The 20,974-nt window shown below is 41.8% G+C and overlaps 1 protein-coding gene across 8 annotated transcripts in view; it reads right to left on the bottom strand.

The window, feature by feature from the left end:
- The window catches only part of LOC124135050 (histone deacetylase 4-like), a 156,595-nt gene that overhangs the window by 124,859 nt on the left and 10,762 nt on the right, over positions 1-20,974 (bottom strand). For all 8 annotated transcript variants that reach the window (XM_046500217.2, XM_046500227.2, XM_046500218.2 and 5 more), the window contains exons 2-3: positions 8,971-9,127; positions 1,271-1,324 (exon numbers count right to left, since the gene is read on the bottom strand). In XM_046500217.2, coding sequence (XP_046356173.1) covers positions 1,271-1,324; positions 8,971-8,992 — 76 coding nt within the window. In that variant the 5' untranslated portion in view covers positions 8,993-9,127. The remainder of the gene's footprint in view (positions 1-1,270; positions 1,325-8,970; positions 9,128-20,974) is intronic.

Raw genomic sequence — 20,974 nt, 5'->3', positions numbered from 1 at the left:
CATTGTATAATTGTACACATTGTATAACTGTACACTCATTGCATAACTGTACACAATGTATAACTGTACACAAATTGTACAACTGTACACAATGCATAACTACACATTGTACAACTGTAAACAATGTATAACTGTACACATTGTATAACTGTACACATTGCATAACTGTACACACACTGTACAACTGTACACAATGTATAACTGAACATACATATCATAATCCTACACATAATGTATAACTGTACTAAATGTATAACTGTATACATTGTATAACTGTACACATTATATAACTGTCACACTGTACATCTGTACACAATGTATAACTGTACTAAATGTATACATTGTATAACTGTACATATTATATAACTGTCACACTGTACATCTGTACACAATGTATAACTGTACTAAATGTATAACTGTATACATTGTATAACTGTACACATTATATAACTGTCACACTGTACATCTGTACACAATGTATAACTGTACTAAATGTATAACTGTATACATTGTATAACTGTACACATTATATAACTGTCACACTGTACATCTGTACACAATGTATAACTGTACTAAATGTATAACTGTATACATTGTATAACTGTACACATTATATAACTGTCACACTGTACATCTGTACACAATGTATAACTGTACATACATCTGATAACCCTACATGTAATGTATAACTGTACTGAATGTATAACTGTACACATTGTATAACTGTACACACATTGTATAACTCCATACATCTGATAACCCTACATATAACGTATAACTGTACACACATTGAATAACTGTACAAGCATCTGATAACCCTACATAACTACACACACAGATGTCAACAGTTCTGCAGCCGACCACATGGCCCCAGTGCTTGAAGGCACCTTTGTACTGACCCAAAACTCTCCATACTATGTACACTAACTTTCTACAGCTGTAGCATGACGACCACAAGAAAGTAAGAATCACTACAGTAGACTGACTATAATGAATCAGGGAATATTTTCCTGTTATTGGGGTCCATAATTACATTATATATTTATTTATATTTATACAGTAGAGTTTGAACCCCATACACCTCACCTTCCTTTTTGCATCCTCCCTGCATCACTTTGAAGAATTGAGAACTGGTTCAGAATAATAGCCCTGAAATGCTTCTACTCAATGATTATACCATCCATGGATATTTCCTTGACCTCTGCACAACTTAGTAGTCTGGGGCTAGCGGACCAGCATGCTACGGTACACTGACAAAAACAACACTTACCTATAGGTTCCTGGAAGCCCGAGTCCACACTCCCCTTGTAGTGCCGGTCTCCAACTACAACACAACAACCCCGTGAGTCAGTCAGGTTTTATGCTTCTTAGTGAGTGAGTGAGTGAGTTGGGTTTAACGCCGCTTTTAACAGTATTCCAGTCATATCACAGCGTGTCAGCTTAATGTGGGAGGAAAGCCCGAAGTGATGCAGGTCTCAGACGTTTACCACTTCGGTGAAACCCACGAGCACGGGTATGGTGCTGACAAACCTAGAAACATAATCGGGGCGAACCGGGATTCGAACCCACAATCATAGGTTTCTGGCGTCCCTAAGGGACGCAACTCTGCACAGAGAATCGCGACGCCTTAGACGACTGGGCCACCCGTGCCCCCCTTTTATGCTTCTTAGTGCCATCTGCCAATGAAGAACCAGCTCAAATCAACAGCTACCTATTTGATATATACCCCTTGCTCAAACTGGACAATGGATTCTACATTTGTCTGTCTGTTGTTTTATGCCGCATTCAGCAATATTCCATCCATGTGACGCGGCCTGTAAATAATCGAGTCTGGACCAGACAATCCAGTGATTGATATCGCAATGATTAGGGCTGGGATGATACACCAACTGTGCACTCTGATACATATCACGATAACTTGTTCACAATCAAATACGTATCACGTAAGCCATCTTTTTCAAAGTAAAAGGGAAGGATGGGAAGTCACATTTTTCTAAATTCTGGAAACTATTTCCAATCACCGAGTCTGACCAACCAATCCATAAAGTCGCCTCCTCCATCCAGTATAGGTTGCTGGGGACATCGGCTCACCCAGAATGCCAATGGGGACAGGATGGGAGGTTGGGTGTTTGAGTGAGAGACCGTAGTCAGAGTGATTTCCTTAAATGGCATTTCAGAAGCTGTAGCAGATGAGTTTGACATATTTAGACAATTTAGAAAATTAAAATGATATAGATAAATAGAAAGGGTTATGATATTGATGATGAATTTGATAATACCTCAAAACAAGTGTTTCTGCTGTTAATATATATACTTCTTTATTTGGTATAAAGGCCATAGGCCCATTACAAAAATTCAGCTGGATTCATTTTACAGTGACAGATAGAAATGTTAATTTTACATATGGACACTTCTTAATATAAGAGCTTCTCTCACAAACTTTGCACAATTCATTAAAACATTCTTTCAATTACAAGATAATAACATTTTGAATTTACTTACATTAGGGTCATACTAATAAAACTAAGGCTTAAATAAATAAAAGAATTGGTTCTCAGGCAATGGCTTTTGAAAATATAGTGAGGGCAGGCGGTATCTTTTCCTCCCCTTATTTAGTTGTTCAAACAAGAATGTAACTAAACAGCTGTGTACAATCAACCTGGAAAGGGCTCCCGACATGAATGTATTCCTTGATGTGTAAAATACTGAAATACAGTATTTGACTACCTTTGGACTTGGTATATTTAAGGATTTGGTTGGGTTTTTTAATATGGAAATAAAAACAAAACATGCTGTGAACTTTTTGATGATGTGGGCGGTGCCTGAGAACCAAGACCTTTTGTTTTTTAACCTAATGCATATATTTTTATCTAAAGGCAGTGAAATATGGGTAATCCAATACAAAGTGATATTCATCTTTAGTTATTTCCAGCAAACAGCGTCGATAACAAAGAGCAATACCATATTGTCTTGCGACATTTATCAATAATGGCAGTTCCCCAGTTCTTAATAAACATAAATGTGGTCTGTATTCACAAACTGTGAATGTACATAAATTATACTCAACTGCTAGAAGTGATTAATATTCCTGATACAGACATAGGTTACTTGATTCACAACTTTTGAAGACCAGTCGTTTTTATTAAAATCTCTTTTTCTTTGAACAAAGTTATTTAAAATACAATATTAACCCAGCTTTGGACAGTATTTCAGTTATACCACAACTTGTAGTGAGTGAGTGAGTATGGTTTTATGCCGCTTTAAGCAATATTCCAGCAATATCACGGCGGGGGACACCAGAAATGGGCTTCACACATTGTACCCATGTCGGGAATCGAAACCGGGTCTTCAGTTGGACGAGCGAACGCTTTAACCACTAGGCTACCCGACCTCGCCACCACAACTTGTAAGTCACATCCTATATACCTCCAGGCGTTTGCCATTCGGTAACCTGCACTAACCCCTGAACCCATTCACGTGGTTCTTGCAATCTTAACTCACCCACCCTTTGGCGAACAATTTTTACTTTTTGTTTCACAGGCCGGCCACCCCTACTGAAAAGCAGCCGGTCCAAGATATAAACTAAGCATAAAAATATGTTGTTTTTATTATGTCTCATGCTAGTAAGCCAGCAACGTTACAGTGTTTATTTGTTTGTTGTTTAACGCTGCACTCAGCAATATTCCAGCTATATGACGGCGGTCTGTAAATAATCAAGTCTGGACCAGACAATCCAGTGATTGACATGAGCATCGATCCACACAATTGGGATACGATGACATGCATCAAACCGTTAGTCGCCTCTTATGACAAGCATAGTCGCCTTTTATGGCAACGACCGCTTTCAGCAACATTCCAGCAATATCACAGACAGGAACACAAGAAATGGGCTTCACACAATGTACCCATGTGGTGAATTGAACCTTGTTTTCGCGTGATGAGCAAACACATGTACCACTAAGCTACACCACCACCCCAAACAAAGGTACAGGAGGCTGCACTATCAGGGACTGACTACTAATACAGGGAGTGCGAGGACAGTTCATGGATAGTTCAATATATATGCAACACGAGATGTAATTGACATAAGCATGATAAGTACTCTTGACCTTTAACAATGTGAAACCTTCAGCTGAAATTGGGGGTTTTACTCCTCTTCAAATTATCCACTCAGTAAATAACATCTGACAGAGGAGATTCATCACATTACCAAATAAAACCTAAAAGCTTAATCTTAAAAATATGTGATGGAAAGGTCATAGCATTTCATGAGCTTGAACAATATTGCTGGCTGGAAGGACACACAGACAAACTCGCCATTGCTTTGGCGAGTGCAAAATATTGTCATCGACAAAAGAAACTCAAACATCATACATGTTGTTTGATATATGAAGAATTATTCATATTCAAGAGATATTAGATTGGTTCGATGCACAAATGAACATACTGTTATGCCGCGTTAACCGACGTTCATGAACGCATCACATGGCACGTCATAGATCCATGACTCGATATGCATATTTGTCTTGTTTAGGATAAGCGTGTAAAGTTTGGAAGTCACGTGCAGCATATCATGATAAGAATAAAGACACTCTTGTATCACTTGACTGCTTGACTGATTGTTAGTTTTGTCATTCAGAGGTACACAATGGAAACATCTCTTCTTAACATCTCTATTAGTTTTATGGTTCTCGCTTCTTTTGGCGGTGAGTATAGTGTTACCATATGAAGTGAGTGAGTGAGTATGATTTTACACCGCTTTTAGCAATATTTCAGCAATATCACAGCGGGGGGGACACCAGAAATGGGCTTCACACATTGTACCCATGTCGGGAATCGAACCCGAGTCTTCAGCACAACGAGAAAACGCTTTAACCACGAATCTACCCAACGACCCAGTTACCATACAAAACATACATATATAGTGTTATATATGTGTCTGTCTGTCTGTCTGTGTGATATAAAATTCTGTATATGAAAATACTCTGGTTATAATGAGTGAGTGAGTGAGTGAGTATGGTTTAACGCCGCTTTTAGCAATATTCCAGCAATATCACGGCGGTGGAACACCAGAAATGGGCTTCACACATTGTACCCATGTCGGGAATCGAACCCGGGTCTTCGGCGTGACGAGCGAACGCTTTAACACCCAGGCTACCCGACCGCCCCTACTCTGGTTATAATCATGATAATAGATCACCAGTCGAGTGTATTAAATATCATATGATTGGGAAAAACATTGTATTATGCAAGCCTTTAGTGAAATGTTGGGCTAATAACATCAAAACCTTGAACCTTTTCTTTGACAACTTTAAATGTTTTTGTGTTTAGGGGTTAAAGAAGAACCCCATCATCTTTCAAAAAAAAATTAACAAATTTACAAATATATTGTGAACCATAAGAATACCGCCTCACTCTGTGTTTCTTTCACATGTTATGGGGAAATGTTTCATTATTTCACTCTCCAAAGTGAGTGAGTTTGTTGGGTTTAATGCTGCTTTGAACAGTATTCCAGTCATATCATGACGTGTCAGCTTAATGTAGAAGGAAAGCCTGAAGTGATGCAGGTCTTAAACGTTTACCACTTTGATAAAACCCACGAGCACGGTATGGTGCTGACAAACCCAGAAACACTCTGGATGAACCGGGATTCAAATCCACAATAGCTTTCTTGTGTGTCGGAGGGACGCAGCTCTGCGCAACAGGCATATTTCAATCTGAGGATACACCACATCCGGTACATCTGCTTCAGTGTGATGCCAAGCCGCGTCATACCAACGAACAGAATTACCATTAATTAATGTTCGGGACAATATCAGCATATGAAATAAAAGATTATGTTCATTCGGAGCCACAAATAATGTTTTTGTCATGATTAGTAATCCCGTCTGTCCAGTAACCTACTTACCCCATAGTTTACTTAATATATGTTAGTTTGTTTGTTTGTTGTTTAACGCCGCCCTCAGCTATATTCCAGCTATATGACGGCGGTCTGTACATAATCGAGTCTGGATCCCTCACTCTCAAAAAGCAAGGTACAGACCTTCAAGTGAATGTGAAAATTTGCGGTGTGGCCTCTCTCTTTTCACCACATTACACATCAGACTACACTTGCCTAAACAACACACAACTCTATTGAATATAGTTATATATAATGACTCAGTGAAGAGAGAATGTAACGTGTGCAGAATGGAAAAAAACATCCAGAATCTCATCAATTTCTCGGCTGAGTATATAACATTATAAACACTACTCAGAACAAGTTGGGTGAGGTAAAATGGGGCTTAACGTCGCGTCTAACATTATTGCACTTTTATAGTGTGTGTGTGTGTGTGTGTGGCTGCTTGTACTAGGCCAAACTGATGCCGGCTGTATAGTGCTAGCCCGCTGAGATACCATGCTGCAGTTTTAACATGAATACCCCACTCATACACAGTATACTGACTCCATACCCCTAATGCCAAGTGTCAGGCAGGGTAACAACAAGTAGCATCATTTAATGTCTTTTGGTATGCCGCGACAGGGGATCAAACCCCTGACAGTATGCTCTACAGACGGACAATCTACCACTAGACCACAGAAGTGGTCTCAAAACACAATAAACAAGTTAAAATACACCCGCAACTAGAATGCGGTGTGTTGCAATACCCACCACCCATGATATATTAATTATAATCATATGAAAAAATGGATGTTCCTTAACTTCTTTTGAGTAGCATAACATTACTAATTTTGTATGCTTTATGTTCAGCAAGAGAGTTGTACCTTTCCCTTATATAATATCAATAAAAATTGTCAATTAAAAACAATAAGATCACATTAACTCTAGTCTGATTATGTTTTGAATCAGCAGTAAACGTATTTTAAAACTACATACATGACACAAAAAGCAGGAAGCACATAACAAAAACTGTGTCAGTAGATGTCACAGAAATGTGGAGCAGAAGAGCATGCTGGGATATCAGGGCTCGTACAAGTGAACGGCAGACAACCGTTTCATTTAATCATCAAATGTATCCACAGATCTCCTGATGCGGAGTATTTCAGAATCCTGCCACGCTAGCATCCCATAATCACTAGCACATAAAACATCCCGTTTCTATGGTTACAATCAATTTGCACCTATGAAATTATTCTTTGAAGTACTAATTAAGGCAACATTATTATACTGAACACAGTACTCATTTGGTCTGGTTCAAGTTAAAGCTTGTACATTTGTACCTACAACCAAGAATTCCGTCCAGGTACAAACAAGGCTTGTTGCCAAATCAACGTTTCTGACTAGAAAAGAGGGCAAATATGTCAGAAATCTTACCTAGGGAATGGTATTACAAGAATGGCTAATGGCTGCCACTTGATGAATGAGCTTCTTCATTGTAATGTAATGTTATCCACAGCTCAAAACCAGGAAATGAAATTAAGCCTATCACATTATATCAAAACAGGAAGTGCCATATCATAAGAAACATAACATAGTTGTGCCATCTGCCAATGTATTAACCAGCTCAAATCAACTGCTACCTATTTGATATATACCCCTTGCTCCAAACTGCACAATAGGTTCTATTTTTCTGTTGTTTTCACTGCATTCAGTAATATTCCAACTATATGACGCTGCCTGTACATAAAAGAGTCTGGATCAGACAATCCAGTGATTGATATTTTGAGCAAATATCCACATGGTCACGATACAATAACACACAGTCACCCAAGTCACCAAGCCTGACCACCTGATCTATTTGGTCGCATTTTACAACATCTTAAGTTGCTAGGGACCAATTCTTACCCGGAAACGCTACGGTAACTGAATTCAACTGCTTTTGATTCAAGGAAAGAAGGAAGGAGGTGCCTAGAACGATGGGAAGTCACATTTTTCTATATCTGGAAATATTTCCTTCACTTATCATTTCATTCCGTTTAGAAATTTATTTGTTTTCTTCATTATTTTTTCGATTATCGTGGATAAATTGTCGTTAATTTTTAATTGACATGTTTGTACTTCTGTATCCAGTTACATCAGTTTAAAAATATATTAATAATTTATTAATTATATCTTTTTTATATTTTAGATGGTAAAAATGGATTTTTTAAACGACATGTTTATATTTCTGTATCCCATTACATTAGTTTAGAAATTTATTAGACAAGAAAGATGATGCCATAACGCATAACAATAGAGCCATAAGGGTCTGAAGCTAACTATATTTGTTTTATATTTTGTTTCATTACTCAACATTTAGATAATCTGAAATATAGAAATAAAGCTTTATGATATACAGAAGAAACACAAAATTGTTCAGGTCATAGGATGTTTTGTCAGGTCATAATTTCGAATCATGAACAAACAAACACTTAACTTTGCAGCAAACTTTCTACATTTCAGTCTAACAATTGACACATGAATGACTGAATGACATGAATGGTTAATTCCTAGGTCGCTGTAATGACAACCTGGGTACTACAAGCACTTGCTAATGAAACAATTTCTGATATAGTCCATTCAGATTTCAGATTTGTGGTAATTATGGTCTTAAAATGGTAATTGTTTATGATGTATGTCTATAAAAAAAGATGACACTTTCTAAAACATTATAAAGTCACAAATTGCTTGCATGACACAGTTTACCCAATGACATCAAGATATCATTGACTTTCACCATCCAGCACCCAACTAAAGCCAGTGAGCTAACATATCATTAATCCATCAAGCCTACGGAATTCGTTGAGACACTGCCAAGAAAAATGTTTTAGAGCACTTTTACCTCAAAATGTAACCATGTTTCCAATCGATCGGATTTTCATCAGCGACCTATCACCCTGCCCACTAGCCCATCTTGGTCAGGGAGAAAAATGTGGCCCCGAGCCGTAATCACGAATTCAGAAATAGCGACTGGCACCTAAACATAGCAACCCCACGACGGAAATAGCTCTCCCTGCCACAGCATTTAACACCATCAACCTCTCACTCACATTGGTAGTTGTTGGACGTCATTTTCTCTCAGCAGTGTTGATGTCGTCCTGGCCTCCTCGTTGGCGGCAGTAACAGCACTAATGTAGTGACTCTGGGGGACCTCTTTTCACTTCACCAACATCTTGGTCACGTTGGGCATTGGCACCAGGGGCTGATCTGCAAATAGATTCCAGTACTGACTTGAGAACCTGTCTAGAGGAGGCCTATATTATAGATTATCTGGTCCCAGCTACCGGCTACTGCTCCGATTAGTTCTGGCATCGGTGGAGGAGGAACCTGGACCAGAAACGAAAATATGTTTGCCCTTCCTTTGGTAGGAGGTAGTCTCAGACAGAGCAAGCTCAGTAAGAGGGGGCGCATAAAAAACAATGCAGGCTTTTTACAGTGAAGTGAAATGACCTAAAACTATGAGATAAGATTATACTTTATAATCCCAAGGAAAAATGAAATAAAAACATAAAATTTGAAAAAGGAAATATATGCGAAAAGACTGAAATGTTATTGAAGTTGAAGTAATGTTGAGGACGGACAAAACTCATGGCTATTCTGTGATGATATTCGTATGTGAGGTTTCACCAACCCCCAACCCCCAACCCCTAACCCCAATCTAACACCACCCACCCACCCCTCCACCCCAAGACCTGTATCACAGTATAAACGCTGACACTCCTACCCTGACAAACAATTTTATTCTATCATAACATTAAAGTATGCTTGATTCTGAGTGGTAAAACCAGGATTAAAATCAGGTATCAAATTCCATTTGATACCTTTACATTCACAAACTAAATCACACCAAAAAATTCATTTGAATACATCAATCTATCGATGTCCTACATATGACAATGGCCAAATTAAATTCCAAATTAAGATGAGAGGTATTAAATCGACAGTGAGACAACCTCAGATTTCAAACCACAGCAGGTTTATTTCCTAATTCTCCAGTGCATATTTCCATTCCATAATGATATATACCCATGACCCATTCGTGACCATGGAAGTGATTTCAAGGCAGTGGGGTAGGCCAGTTATTAAAAGCGTTGACTCATAACCAAAGACCAGGGTACGATTCCCCATTTGGGTACAATGTGTGAAGCTTATTCGTGGTGTCCCCTGTGTCTATATTCCTGGAATAATGCTAAGAGAACCGTAAAACAATACTCACTCAGAAGTGATGTCACCATCTCCATCTCTCTGAGAAGGTAGACACAATTTTATGGATAATAACTTCCATCTCTCTGATCACAAATTTAGCGTAACCATGGTAACAACTGAGCATGGAATACATCTACATTATAAATGTCCTCAACATCTGTAATCAAATCAGAAGTTTAATGAACTTTTATTTTTTGAAAAGATGTTTTCATGAATATTAAAAAAGGAAGAGAAGTCAAGACATGTCTAGTGACGCAGGTGCTTGTTTCAATCAGTTTGATTGGATGACTATTTATAGCACTGAATCATTTGAATCCAGTGATCAATATCATGAGCATCGAACCACGCAATTGGGATACAATGACATGCATCAACCAAGTCAGCGAGCCTGACCACCTGATCCTGTTAGTCCCCTCTTACAACAAGCAAAATCGACTTTTACAACAAGCATGGGTTGCTGAAGACCTATTCACCCCGGATCTTCACGGGTCTTACAAGGACTAGTGGACAAAACATGTTAGTTTCTAACGCTGCACTGGATAATCCAGAATGGATACCAAAGTATGAGTGTTCAAATGAACAAACTCAGGGGGGTCTCAGCATCCTGGATGTGTTTGATAAGTATCTTCAGCTCAAGACCCTATAAATCTTAAATTATTAATGTGAAGACTACCCTGACTACAACAGTGGTCCAAGACCTTCCTTCTCAAGTTGGAACACTGACTGTAATTAGTGAGACGTATCAGGACACCTGTGAAGTGAATCTTCAAATCAATCAATTATATCACCAAGCAAATATCAATATTTTAAAATGAATCAATAAATGGCTGGACTACTTTTGCAGATCGCCTTCTGACGATGCTGGTGTGGATGAAATGTTCAGAAATGTAGACTGGGCTAAGGGCAGCCTAAGCAGTGAATAAGCAAGTGTTTGTTTGTTTGTTTGTTTGTTTAATGCACTCAGGAGTATTCCAGCTATATGACAGCGGTCTGTAAATAGTCGAGTCTGGACCAGACATTCTAGTGATTGATATCATGAGCATCAATCTACACAATTGGGATCGATGACATGCACAACCAAGTCAGCGAGCCTGACCGCCCGTTCCCGATAGTCGGCTCTTACGATCCATTTAAATCGAAAAGGGGCCCCATTGATGGAAGATTCTGACTAGAAATAGCTGGAATATTGCTGAGTGCAGCATTTAACAACAAACAAACAAACATAATCTCTCTCTTTTATGCAATTGTTGTTACTGTTAATCCTCCACCTCATCATTCAATCTTGCTTCAAAACAGTAAAGGGATCTACACTGAAACATTGCCTTTCAATAATTAAAGAAGTTGTTATCCATAAATTGTGTCAAATTTGTCACTGAAGTCCTACTGATGGATATATGGCACCATGTAAATTATAATTATTATTATTAATATTATTATTATTATTATCGTAAGTCCTGCTCAACTGTTCACATCTGAGGGGGATAGTAGGCGCAGCCGAGTTGTGCTATATGATCCATCAATCGAAGGTTGCCACAAACATCTGCTACCCTCATAACCCACATATCGAGACCACCCTCTGTTCACTTACTTCACAACACATGGGTGCTCCATAATCAGCACAAAACTTTTATCAGGAAATCTTCTTCCTACAAACAAGGTCCGTTAAACAATGAAGCAGGAGTCTTGTAACAAGTTGGTAGAGGCTGATGTAGCAGGGGTGTGTGTAGCAGGGAGGTGTGTGTGTAGCAGGGAGGTGTGTGTGTAGCAGGGAGATGTGTGTGTAGCAGGGAGGTGTGTGTGTAGCAGGGAGGTGTGTGTATGTGTAGCAGGGTGATGTGTGTGCAGCAGGTAGATGTGTGTGTAGCAGGGAGGTGTGTGTGTGTAGCAAGGAGGTGTGTGTGTAGCAGGGTGATGTGTGTGTAGCAGGAGGTGTGTGTGTGTAGCAAGGAGGTGTGTGTGTAGCAGGGTGAGGTGTGTGTAGCAGGTAGATGTGTGTGTAGCAGGGAGGTGTGTGTGTAGCAGGGAGGTGTGTGTATGTGTAGCAGGGTGATGTGTGTGCAGCAGGTAGATGTGTGTGTAGCAGGGAGGTGTGTGTGTGTAGCAGGGAGGTGTGTGTGTAGCAGGGTGAGGTGTGTGTAGCAGGTAGATGTGTGTGTAGCAGGGAGGTGTGTGTGTGTAGCAGGGAGGTGTGTGTAGCAGGGAGGTGTGTGTAGCAGGGAGGTGTGTGTAGCAGGGAGGTGTGTGTGCGTGTGTAGCAGGGAAGTGTGTGTGTGTGTAGCAGGGAGGTTGGTGTGTGTGTGTAGCAGGGAGGTTTGTGTGTGTGTGTAGCAGGGAGGTTTGTGTGTGTGTGTGTAGCAGGGAGGTTTGTGTGTGTAGCAGGGAGGTGTGTGTGTAGCAGGGAGGTTTGTGTGTGTGTGTGTGTGTAGCAGGGAGGTGTGTGTGTAGCAGGGAGGTTTGTGTGTGTGCGTGTGTAGCAGGGAGGTGTGCGTGTGTAGCAGGGAGGTGTGTGTGTGTAGCAGGGAGGTGTGTGTGTGTGTGTAGCAGGGAGGTGTGTGTGTGTGTGTGTGTAGCAGGGAGGTTTGTGTGTGTGTGTAGCAGGGAGGTTTGTGTGTGTAGCAGGGAGGTGTGTGTGTGTGTGTGTAGCAGGGAGGTGTGTGTGTGTGTGTGTGTGTGTAGCAGGGAGGTTTGTGTGTGTGTGTAGCAGGGAGGTTTGTGTGTGTGTGTGTAGCAGGGAGGTTTGTGTGTGTAGCAGGGAGGTTTGTGTGTAGCAGGGAGGTTTGTGTGTGTGTGTGTGTAGCAGGGAGGTGTGTGTGTAGCAGGGAGGTTTGTGTGTGTGTGTGTGTAGCAGGGAGGTTTGTGTGTGTGCGTGTGTAGCAGGGAAGTGTTTGTGTAGTAGGGAGGTGTGTGTGTGTGTGTGTGTGTGTGTGTGTGTGTGTGTGTGTGTGTGTGTGTGTGTGTGTGTGTGTGTGTGTAGCAGGGAGGTGTGTGTGTGTAGCAGGGAGGTGTGTGTGTGTAGCAGGGAAGTGTGTGTGTGTGTAGCAGGGAGGAAAGTGTGTGTAGCAGGGAGGAAAGTGTGTGTAGCAGGGAGGAAAGTGTGTAGCAGGGAGGTGTGTGTTAGTAGCAGGGAGGTGTGTGTGTGTAGCAGAGAGGTGTGTGTGTATGTGTAGCAGGGTGATGTGTGTGTAGCAGGTAGATGTGTGTGTAGCAGGGAGGTGTGTGTGTAGCAGGGAGGTGTGTGTGTGTAGCAGGGAGGTGTGTGTGTAGCAGGGTGATGTGTGTGTAGCAGGTAGATGTGTGTGTAGCAGGGAGGTGTGTGTGTAGCAGGGAGGTGTGTGTGTGTAGCAGGGAGGTGTGTGTGTAGCAGGGAGGTGTGTGTGTGTGTGTAGCAGGGTGGTGTGTGTGTAGCAAGGAGGTGTGTGTTGGTGTAGCAGGGAGGTGTGTGTGTAGCAGGGAGGTGTGTGTGTAGCAGGGAGGTGTGTGTGTAGCAAGGAGATGTGTGTGTGTGTAGCAGGGAGATGTGTGTGTTGGTGTAGCAAGGAGATGTGTGTGTAGCAGGGAGGTGTGTGTGTAGCAGGGAGGTGTGTGTGTAGCAAGGAGGTGTGTGTTGGTGTAGCAGGGAGGTGTGTGTGTAGCAGGGAGGTGTGTGTGTAGCAGGGAGGTGTGTGTGTAGCAGGGAGGTGTGTGTGTGTGTGTAACAGGGAGGTGTGTGTGTGTAGCAGGGAGGTGTTTGTGTGTAGCAGGGAGATGTGTGTGTAGCAGGGAGGTGTGTGTGTGTAGCAGGGAGGTGTGTGTGTGTAGCAGGGAGATGTGTGTGTAGCAGGGAGTAGTGTGTGTGTAGCAGGGAGGTGTGTGTGTAGCAGGGAGGTGTGTGTGTGTAGCAGGGAGTAGTGTGTGTGTAGCAGGGAGATGTGTGTGTAGCAGGGAGGTGTGTGTGTGTAGCAGGGAGGTGTGTGTGTGTAGCAGGGAGGTGTGTGTGTGTGTGTGTAGCAGGGAGGTGTGTGTGTGTAGCAGGGAGTAGTGTGTGTGTAGCAGGGAGTAGTGTGTGTGTAGCAGGGAGGTGTGTGTGTGTAGCAGGGAGGTGTGTGTGTGTGTAGCAGGGAGGTGTGTGTGTAGCAGGGAGGTGTGTGTGTAGCAGGGAGTAGTGTGTGTGTAGCAGGGAGGTGTGTGTGTGTAGCAGGGAGATGTGTGTGTAGCAGGGAGGTGTGTGTGTGTAGCAGGGAGGTGTGTGTGTGTAGCAGGGAGGTGTGTGTGTGTAGCAGGGAGGTGTGTGTGTGTGTGTGTGTAGCAGGGAGGTGTGTGTGTGTAGCAGGGAGGTGTGTGTGTGTGTGTGTAGCAGGGAGGTGTGTGTGTGTAGCAGGGAGTAGTGTGTGTGTAGCAGGGAGTAGTGTGTGTGTAGCAGGGAGGTGTGTGTGTGTAGCAGGGAGGTGTGTGTGTGTGTAGCAGGGAGGTGTGTGTGTAGCAGGGAGGTGTGTGTGTAGCAGGGAGTAGTGTGTGTGTAGCAGGGAGGTGTGTGTGTGTAGCAGGGAGGTGTGTGTGTGTGTGTGTGTAGCAGGGAGGTGTGCGTGTTTAGCAGGGAGATGTGTGTGTGTAGCAGGGAGGTGTGCGTGTGTAGCAGGGAGATGTGTGTGTGTTTGTGTGTGTGTGTAGCAGGGAGGTGTGTGTGTGTGTAGCAGGGAGGTTTGTGTGTGTGTGTAGCAGGGAGGTTTGTGTGTGTGTGTAGCAGGGAGGTGTGTGTGTGTAGCAGGGAGGTGTGTGTGTGTAGCAGGGAGGTGTGTGTGTAGCAGGGAGGTGTGTGTGTGTCTGTGTGTGGGTGTGTGTGTGTGTGTTTGTGGGTGTGTGGGTGTGTGTGTGTGTGTGTGTGTGTTGGTGGGTGTCAGGGGTGTCAAGCAGGCATCAACCAAGTCAGCAAGCCTAACCACCCGAACCCGTTAGTGGCCTCTTACGACAAGCTGGGGGGCACGCGTGGTCCAGTCATCTTAGGCGCCGCAATTCGCTGTACAGATTTGCATCCGTTGGGCATGCCAGAAACCTATGATTGTCGATTCGAATCCCTGTTCGCCCCAATTATGTTTCTAAGTTTGTCACTACCATACCTGTGCCCTTCGGTTTCACCGAAGCCGTAAACATCTGACACCTGCATCACTTCAGCTTTCCTCCCACTTTAAGCTGACACGCCATGATATAACTGGAATACTGTTAAAACGGCATTAAACCCAACTCACTCACTCACTCCATCTTACAACAAGCATAGTCGCCTCTTATGGCAAGCTTGGATTGCTGAAGATCTTTTCTACCCCGGATCTTCACGGGTCATTAAATTTGTGAAAATATAGACAGGTTCTGTGCTACAAGGTTAATATGACATGAGCACTCCTGCTAAAGGACCTTCTTGTACACATATCGTAATTTGTAAATCGTTTTGTGAGCCAAGTATCATAATGCATTGATGAATCATTCAACACCAATACTCATTTATATATATATATATATATATATATATATATATATTGACGATTATACTGATGTGATGTTTAAATACATACTGTTCAGAAAATAACATACACTTGAAACAATAATAGCATCAGCATGTTACAAAATTGCTGACACATGCAATTATGATAATAATAATAATAAATGGATATAATCCCAATAGGCCAACTGTTGATGCATGCTCTCAGAGTTTTCATCATTATAACTCCAGACAATTGATCAGTGCGCTCTCAATTTTCTTACTGAGCAGCCAAGGGAGTACACAAACCAAGCTGTCTATGAGGCACTAGAAGTTAACATCCTACCGGGTACCCATTCACTGCAGAGTGAATCAAGGTGTTTTTCAGACATGTGCTTCAGGGTGGGCCAGGCACCAAGAAACCACCAGAAGCCAAACTACTCTCCGTAGTTAAAGAGAACATAAAAACAGATAAAGTGTTTGATTTACTTTTACTAATTGCAAAATACTATATTTGTAGATGCAAATTCCAAAATACAAAACCTTATTTTCATGTTTATAAAAAGGAAGCTTTTTCACGATACAACATTGAAAAAGATATTGCTTTCAAGACAGGTAATCAACAGAAATTCCATGGTGCTTGGATGCTGTATCATCAACTTTTCGAAAATGAGGAGCAGCTTTCAATTTAATTTTAGTTTTGTACTTAAGATTTTAATGTTTGAGACCATGTACTTTCCTAAACTGCAATATGATATATAAACAAGAGTGAATGTGTGAGTGAGAAGTATGTTATTTTCTGTAAAAAAACAACAAAGTAAGATGTACTGATAAGTTGTGCTTTATGTCATGGCCTTTCTGCTACCCTGGGCGGAAGCCCATTTATGTAACAGGTGGGTCTTTCTTAAAACAATAAAAAAAAACAAAAAAAAAAAACTACTCTCCGTGACCAACATTGCTAAACTTCGCCTCATTTGTGGCCTGTGTGCTGTGCACAGGATCATATGCAACTATGTGCAATTCTAACAGTTCAACTGAAATACACAATACAACATATGACTGCAAGCACAAATGAACCACAAATTATTCACTTCCTTAACCATGTTAATCATGCTTGCCATAAAAGGCGACTATGCTTGTCGTAGAGGCGACTCACGGGATCGGGTGGTCAGGCTCGGGATCGGTGTCCGGTCCAGACTCGATTACTTACAGACCGTCATCATATAGCTTGAATATTGCTGAGTGCGGCTTTAAACAACAAACCAACCAACAACCTAATCATCCAAAACTATGACAAGGATTTGGGGAGTGTACTTATTTTCATTACATTAGTGCATGAAAAACCTCTGGGGTGGGTTGTATACTTCCCAGGGAGCTGTGAATGTAAAAAAATAGCATACAGATTCATTGAGACACGATTACTTACAGACCGCCATCATATAGCTGGAATATTGCTGAGTGTGGCTTTAAGCAACAATAAAAAACAAACACTTTCTTAATTCTATGTCCAATAGTCTTTAAAATCTGCCATGTAACATTCTCATAATTTATAACTCAACAGTTTTAAAATAAAAACACAACTCTGCCAATCCTGAACTTTTGCATTCAGACGATCTGCACAGCATGTTTGCTGATCAGAGTAAATTGCTGATGATCGCAAACCATTTAGTTTGTGATATCAGTGCAGATATTTCCTTCCTTGGTTGATTGTGTAAATAATAAATACTATGACATAAAATATCAAATTCAGTCTAACATTTTAGAAACAATGTAACTTTTTCGTAATGCAATCATTTATTAATTATAATCCAAGTCACTGTTAACATTTATGTTAGTAAGTAATTCATGATAATGCCACACTAAAGTCTTTAATTTGTTATTTACATGATTTACAATCTCATCTCCTTGCTAACCATGTGTACAAATTAATTTTCAAGGTCTGGAGAGATCATGAACAGGCATCATACTTTGGTATTTCAGCGGGCAATTTTTAAGTAAATAAAAAATAGCATGTGTCTATCTTAGCATGGACATGCCTGGATGAACTCTGAAATACCGTATTTGACGTAATAAGCGCCCACAGCGATATTTGCTAATATATTGACAAGTGAACAATCCCAATTATCACCCCTTCCGATTGATCAATGTACACAAGACTGATTTAAATGCGTATAATACGCACTCGTGTGTTATATGCACCCTTAATAATTGGCAATTAAATTCTGGAATAATATATCTGTCGTGTATAAACATTTTCGGCTGTCAATCCTGTTTGTCGCCTCTTACGACAAGGTTGCTGAAGACCTATTTTACCCCGGATCTTCACGGGCCAGTTTTGGGACACATAAACCCCCTGTACCCTGAGTGATCCTGCTACAACGAATTTATCTTAGGGATATGTTTTAATATGACATTGTAATGAATTAAAACCAAAAAAAATGACAGAAAACAGCTGTTTGATTGAGCGGAGGATAGCTTGTGCTATGTCACATGGCTTTCATTGATTCGGGTAAAAGTGTGCAGCTTTTTGCTTGGAAGTGGGGTAAGGGATTTATTCTCCCTCTAAGAAATCCATGTGCAGCCTGTCTAGCTCATGGGGGGGTATAAGAGATTTATTCACCCTCTGAGAAATTCACTTCCTTTCAAGGCAGGATACATATCAAGATCACATGGACCAATCAGATCTATCATTCTGATATGGAGGTGTGATATTTTTTACAACCCTCCCCTAGCAAAGGCATATATTTGGGTGAAGCTCCCCTGATTCACTACCCACTACCACTATTTATTTATAAAGACCGGTACCGAAAAACAGTATGTCTTCAATGAATGCCCATTTGAGAACATAACACCTAACTCAAAAACAGTCCAGGACACGGACTCCCACTGACACTAGATCTCGGGCACCATGACCTAAATTAGGATGTGAGTGGGTCAAACAGGCCTTGATCAGACAACTTTACACATGAGCAGACACAAAAAGAAAAAAAAGTGTCACTGTAGCTCACCTGGATATGCAGTCAACATCTTAAAATGTCAACAAAATAGCCACAAAAGTTGTTGTAAGCATTAATATTGAAATATTTTCTGCATTAATACTCATGAAATACACACACTAAAATCATACTGATTGAGTGAGTGAGTATGGTTTTATGCCGCTTTTAGCAATATTCTAGCAATATCACGGCTGGGGACACCAGAAATGGGCTTCACATATTGTACCCATGTCGGGAATCGAACCCGGGTCTTCGGTATGACGAGCAAACGCTTTAACCACTAGGCTACCCGACCACCCCTCATACTGATTGAAATGAATATGATGTTATCAGAAGAAGAAACACACATGCTAATGTTCAGCTTCCTCAATATGGCAATTTTAAAGTATTATTAAAGTACTCACAATCCATGCTAGGTCTGTCCGGATGGAATAGCCTAATCACGTTTTCAGTACCTGGTTTATCTTTAAGAATATATCTACCACAGTACAGAATGCAGCAAGTATCGCTAGGATCAGAAATCTCACAAATCCTCAGAAGAAAAGAGGGGGCACGGGTGGCCCAGTCGCCTAAGGCACTGCGATTCGCTGTGCAGAGTTGCATCCCTTGGACACGCCAAAAAGCTTTGATTGTGGGTTTGAATCCCGGTTCACCCAGATTATGTTTCTAGGTTTGTCAGCACCATACCCGTGCTCCTGGGTTTCACCGAAGTGGTAAACCTGCATCACTTCATGGTTTCCCTCCCACTTCAAGCTGACACGCCGCGATAACTAAATACTGTTAAAAGTGGTGTTAAACCCAACTCACTCACTCACTCAGAAGTACAGAGTGAGTGAGTTGGTCTAAATGCCTCTTTGAACATTATTGCAGCTATATCAAGATGAGTTTGTTTACTGTTGGAAAGTTCAAAGTGATCCAGGTCTCCGATAGTTACCCCTGTGGTGGGCCCCACTTGCAGGTCTCCAATAGTTACCCCTGTGGTATTTCCTTCCTTGGTTGATTGTGTAAATAATAAATACTCTGACATAAAATATCAAATTCAGTCTAACATTTCAGGAACAATGTAACTTTTTTCAATATGCAATCATTTATTATTTATAATCAAAGTCACTGTTAACATTTACGTAAGTAAGTAAGTTAACCTTTCTATTCATGCTAATGCCACAATAAATTCTTTAATTTGTTATTTACATGATCTACAATCTCATCTCCTTGCTAACCATGTGTACAAATTAATTTTCATGGTCTGGAGAGATCATAAACGGGCATTTCACTTTGGCATTTCAGTGGCAATGTTTTAGTAATTAAAAAATAGCATGCCCCACTTGCGGGTTTCCGATAGTTACCCCTGTGGTAGGCCCCACTTGCAGGTCTCCGATAGTTACCCCTTTTGTGGGCCCCACTTGCAGGTCTCCGATAGTTACCCCTGTGGTGGGCCCCACTTGCAGATCTCCGATAGTTACCCCTGTGGTGGGCCCCACTTGCAGATCTCCGATAGTTACCCCTTTTGTGGGCCCCACTTGCAGGTCTCCGATAGTTACCCCTGTGGTTGGCCCCACTTGCAGGTTTCCAATAGTTACCCCTGTGGTAGGCCCCACTTGCAGGTCTCCGATAGTTACCCCTTTTGTGGGCCCCACTTGCAGGTCTCCGATAGTTACCCCTGTGGTGGGCCCCACTTGCAGGTCTCCAATAGTTACCCCTGTGGTAGGCCCCACTTGCAGATCTCCGATAGTTACCCCTTTTGTGGGCCCCACTTGCAGGTCTCCAATAGTTACCCCTGTGGTGGGCCCCACTTGCAGGTCTCCGATAGTTACCCCTGTGGTGGGCCCCACTTGCAGGTTTCCAATAGTTACCCCTGTGGTGGGCCCCACTTGCAGGTCTCCAATAGTTACCCCTGTGGTGGGCCCCACTTGCAGGTCTCCAATAGTTACCCCTGTGGTGGGCCCCACTTGCAGGTCTCCTAGATTACCCCTGCGGTGCCCCACTTGCAGGTCTCCGATAGTTAGCTGCCAAACCATGAATCATTCTGGACCCAGATGTGAGTGAGTGAGTGAGTGAGTGAGTGAGTGAGTGAGTGAGTGAGTGAGTGAGTGAGTGAGTGAGTGAGTGAGTGAGTGAGTGAGTGAGTATTGTCTTATACCACTTTTTGTAATATTCAAGCAATATATTGGCGGGGGACCCCAGAAATGGGCTTCACACACTGTACCCATGTCAGGAATCGAACTCGAGTCTTCGGCGTGACGAGCGAACTCTTTACCCACCAGGCTACCCGACCGCCCCCAGCAATATCATGGTGGGGAACACCAGAAATGGGCTTCACACATTACCCATGTGGGGATTCAAACCCAGGTCTTCGGCATGACGAGTGAACGCTTTAACCACAAGGCTACACCACCGCCCCTG

Source organism: Haliotis rufescens, unplaced genomic scaffold (assembly GCF_023055435.1).
Source record: "Haliotis rufescens isolate VD_foot unplaced genomic scaffold, xgHalRufe1.0.p SCAF_10, whole genome shotgun sequence".
NCBI classification, from domain to species: domain Eukaryota; kingdom Metazoa; phylum Mollusca; class Gastropoda; order Lepetellida; family Haliotidae; genus Haliotis; species Haliotis rufescens.
The sequence above is the reverse complement of the archived record's forward strand: the minus strand, read 5'-3'. Positions and strand labels throughout refer to the sequence as shown.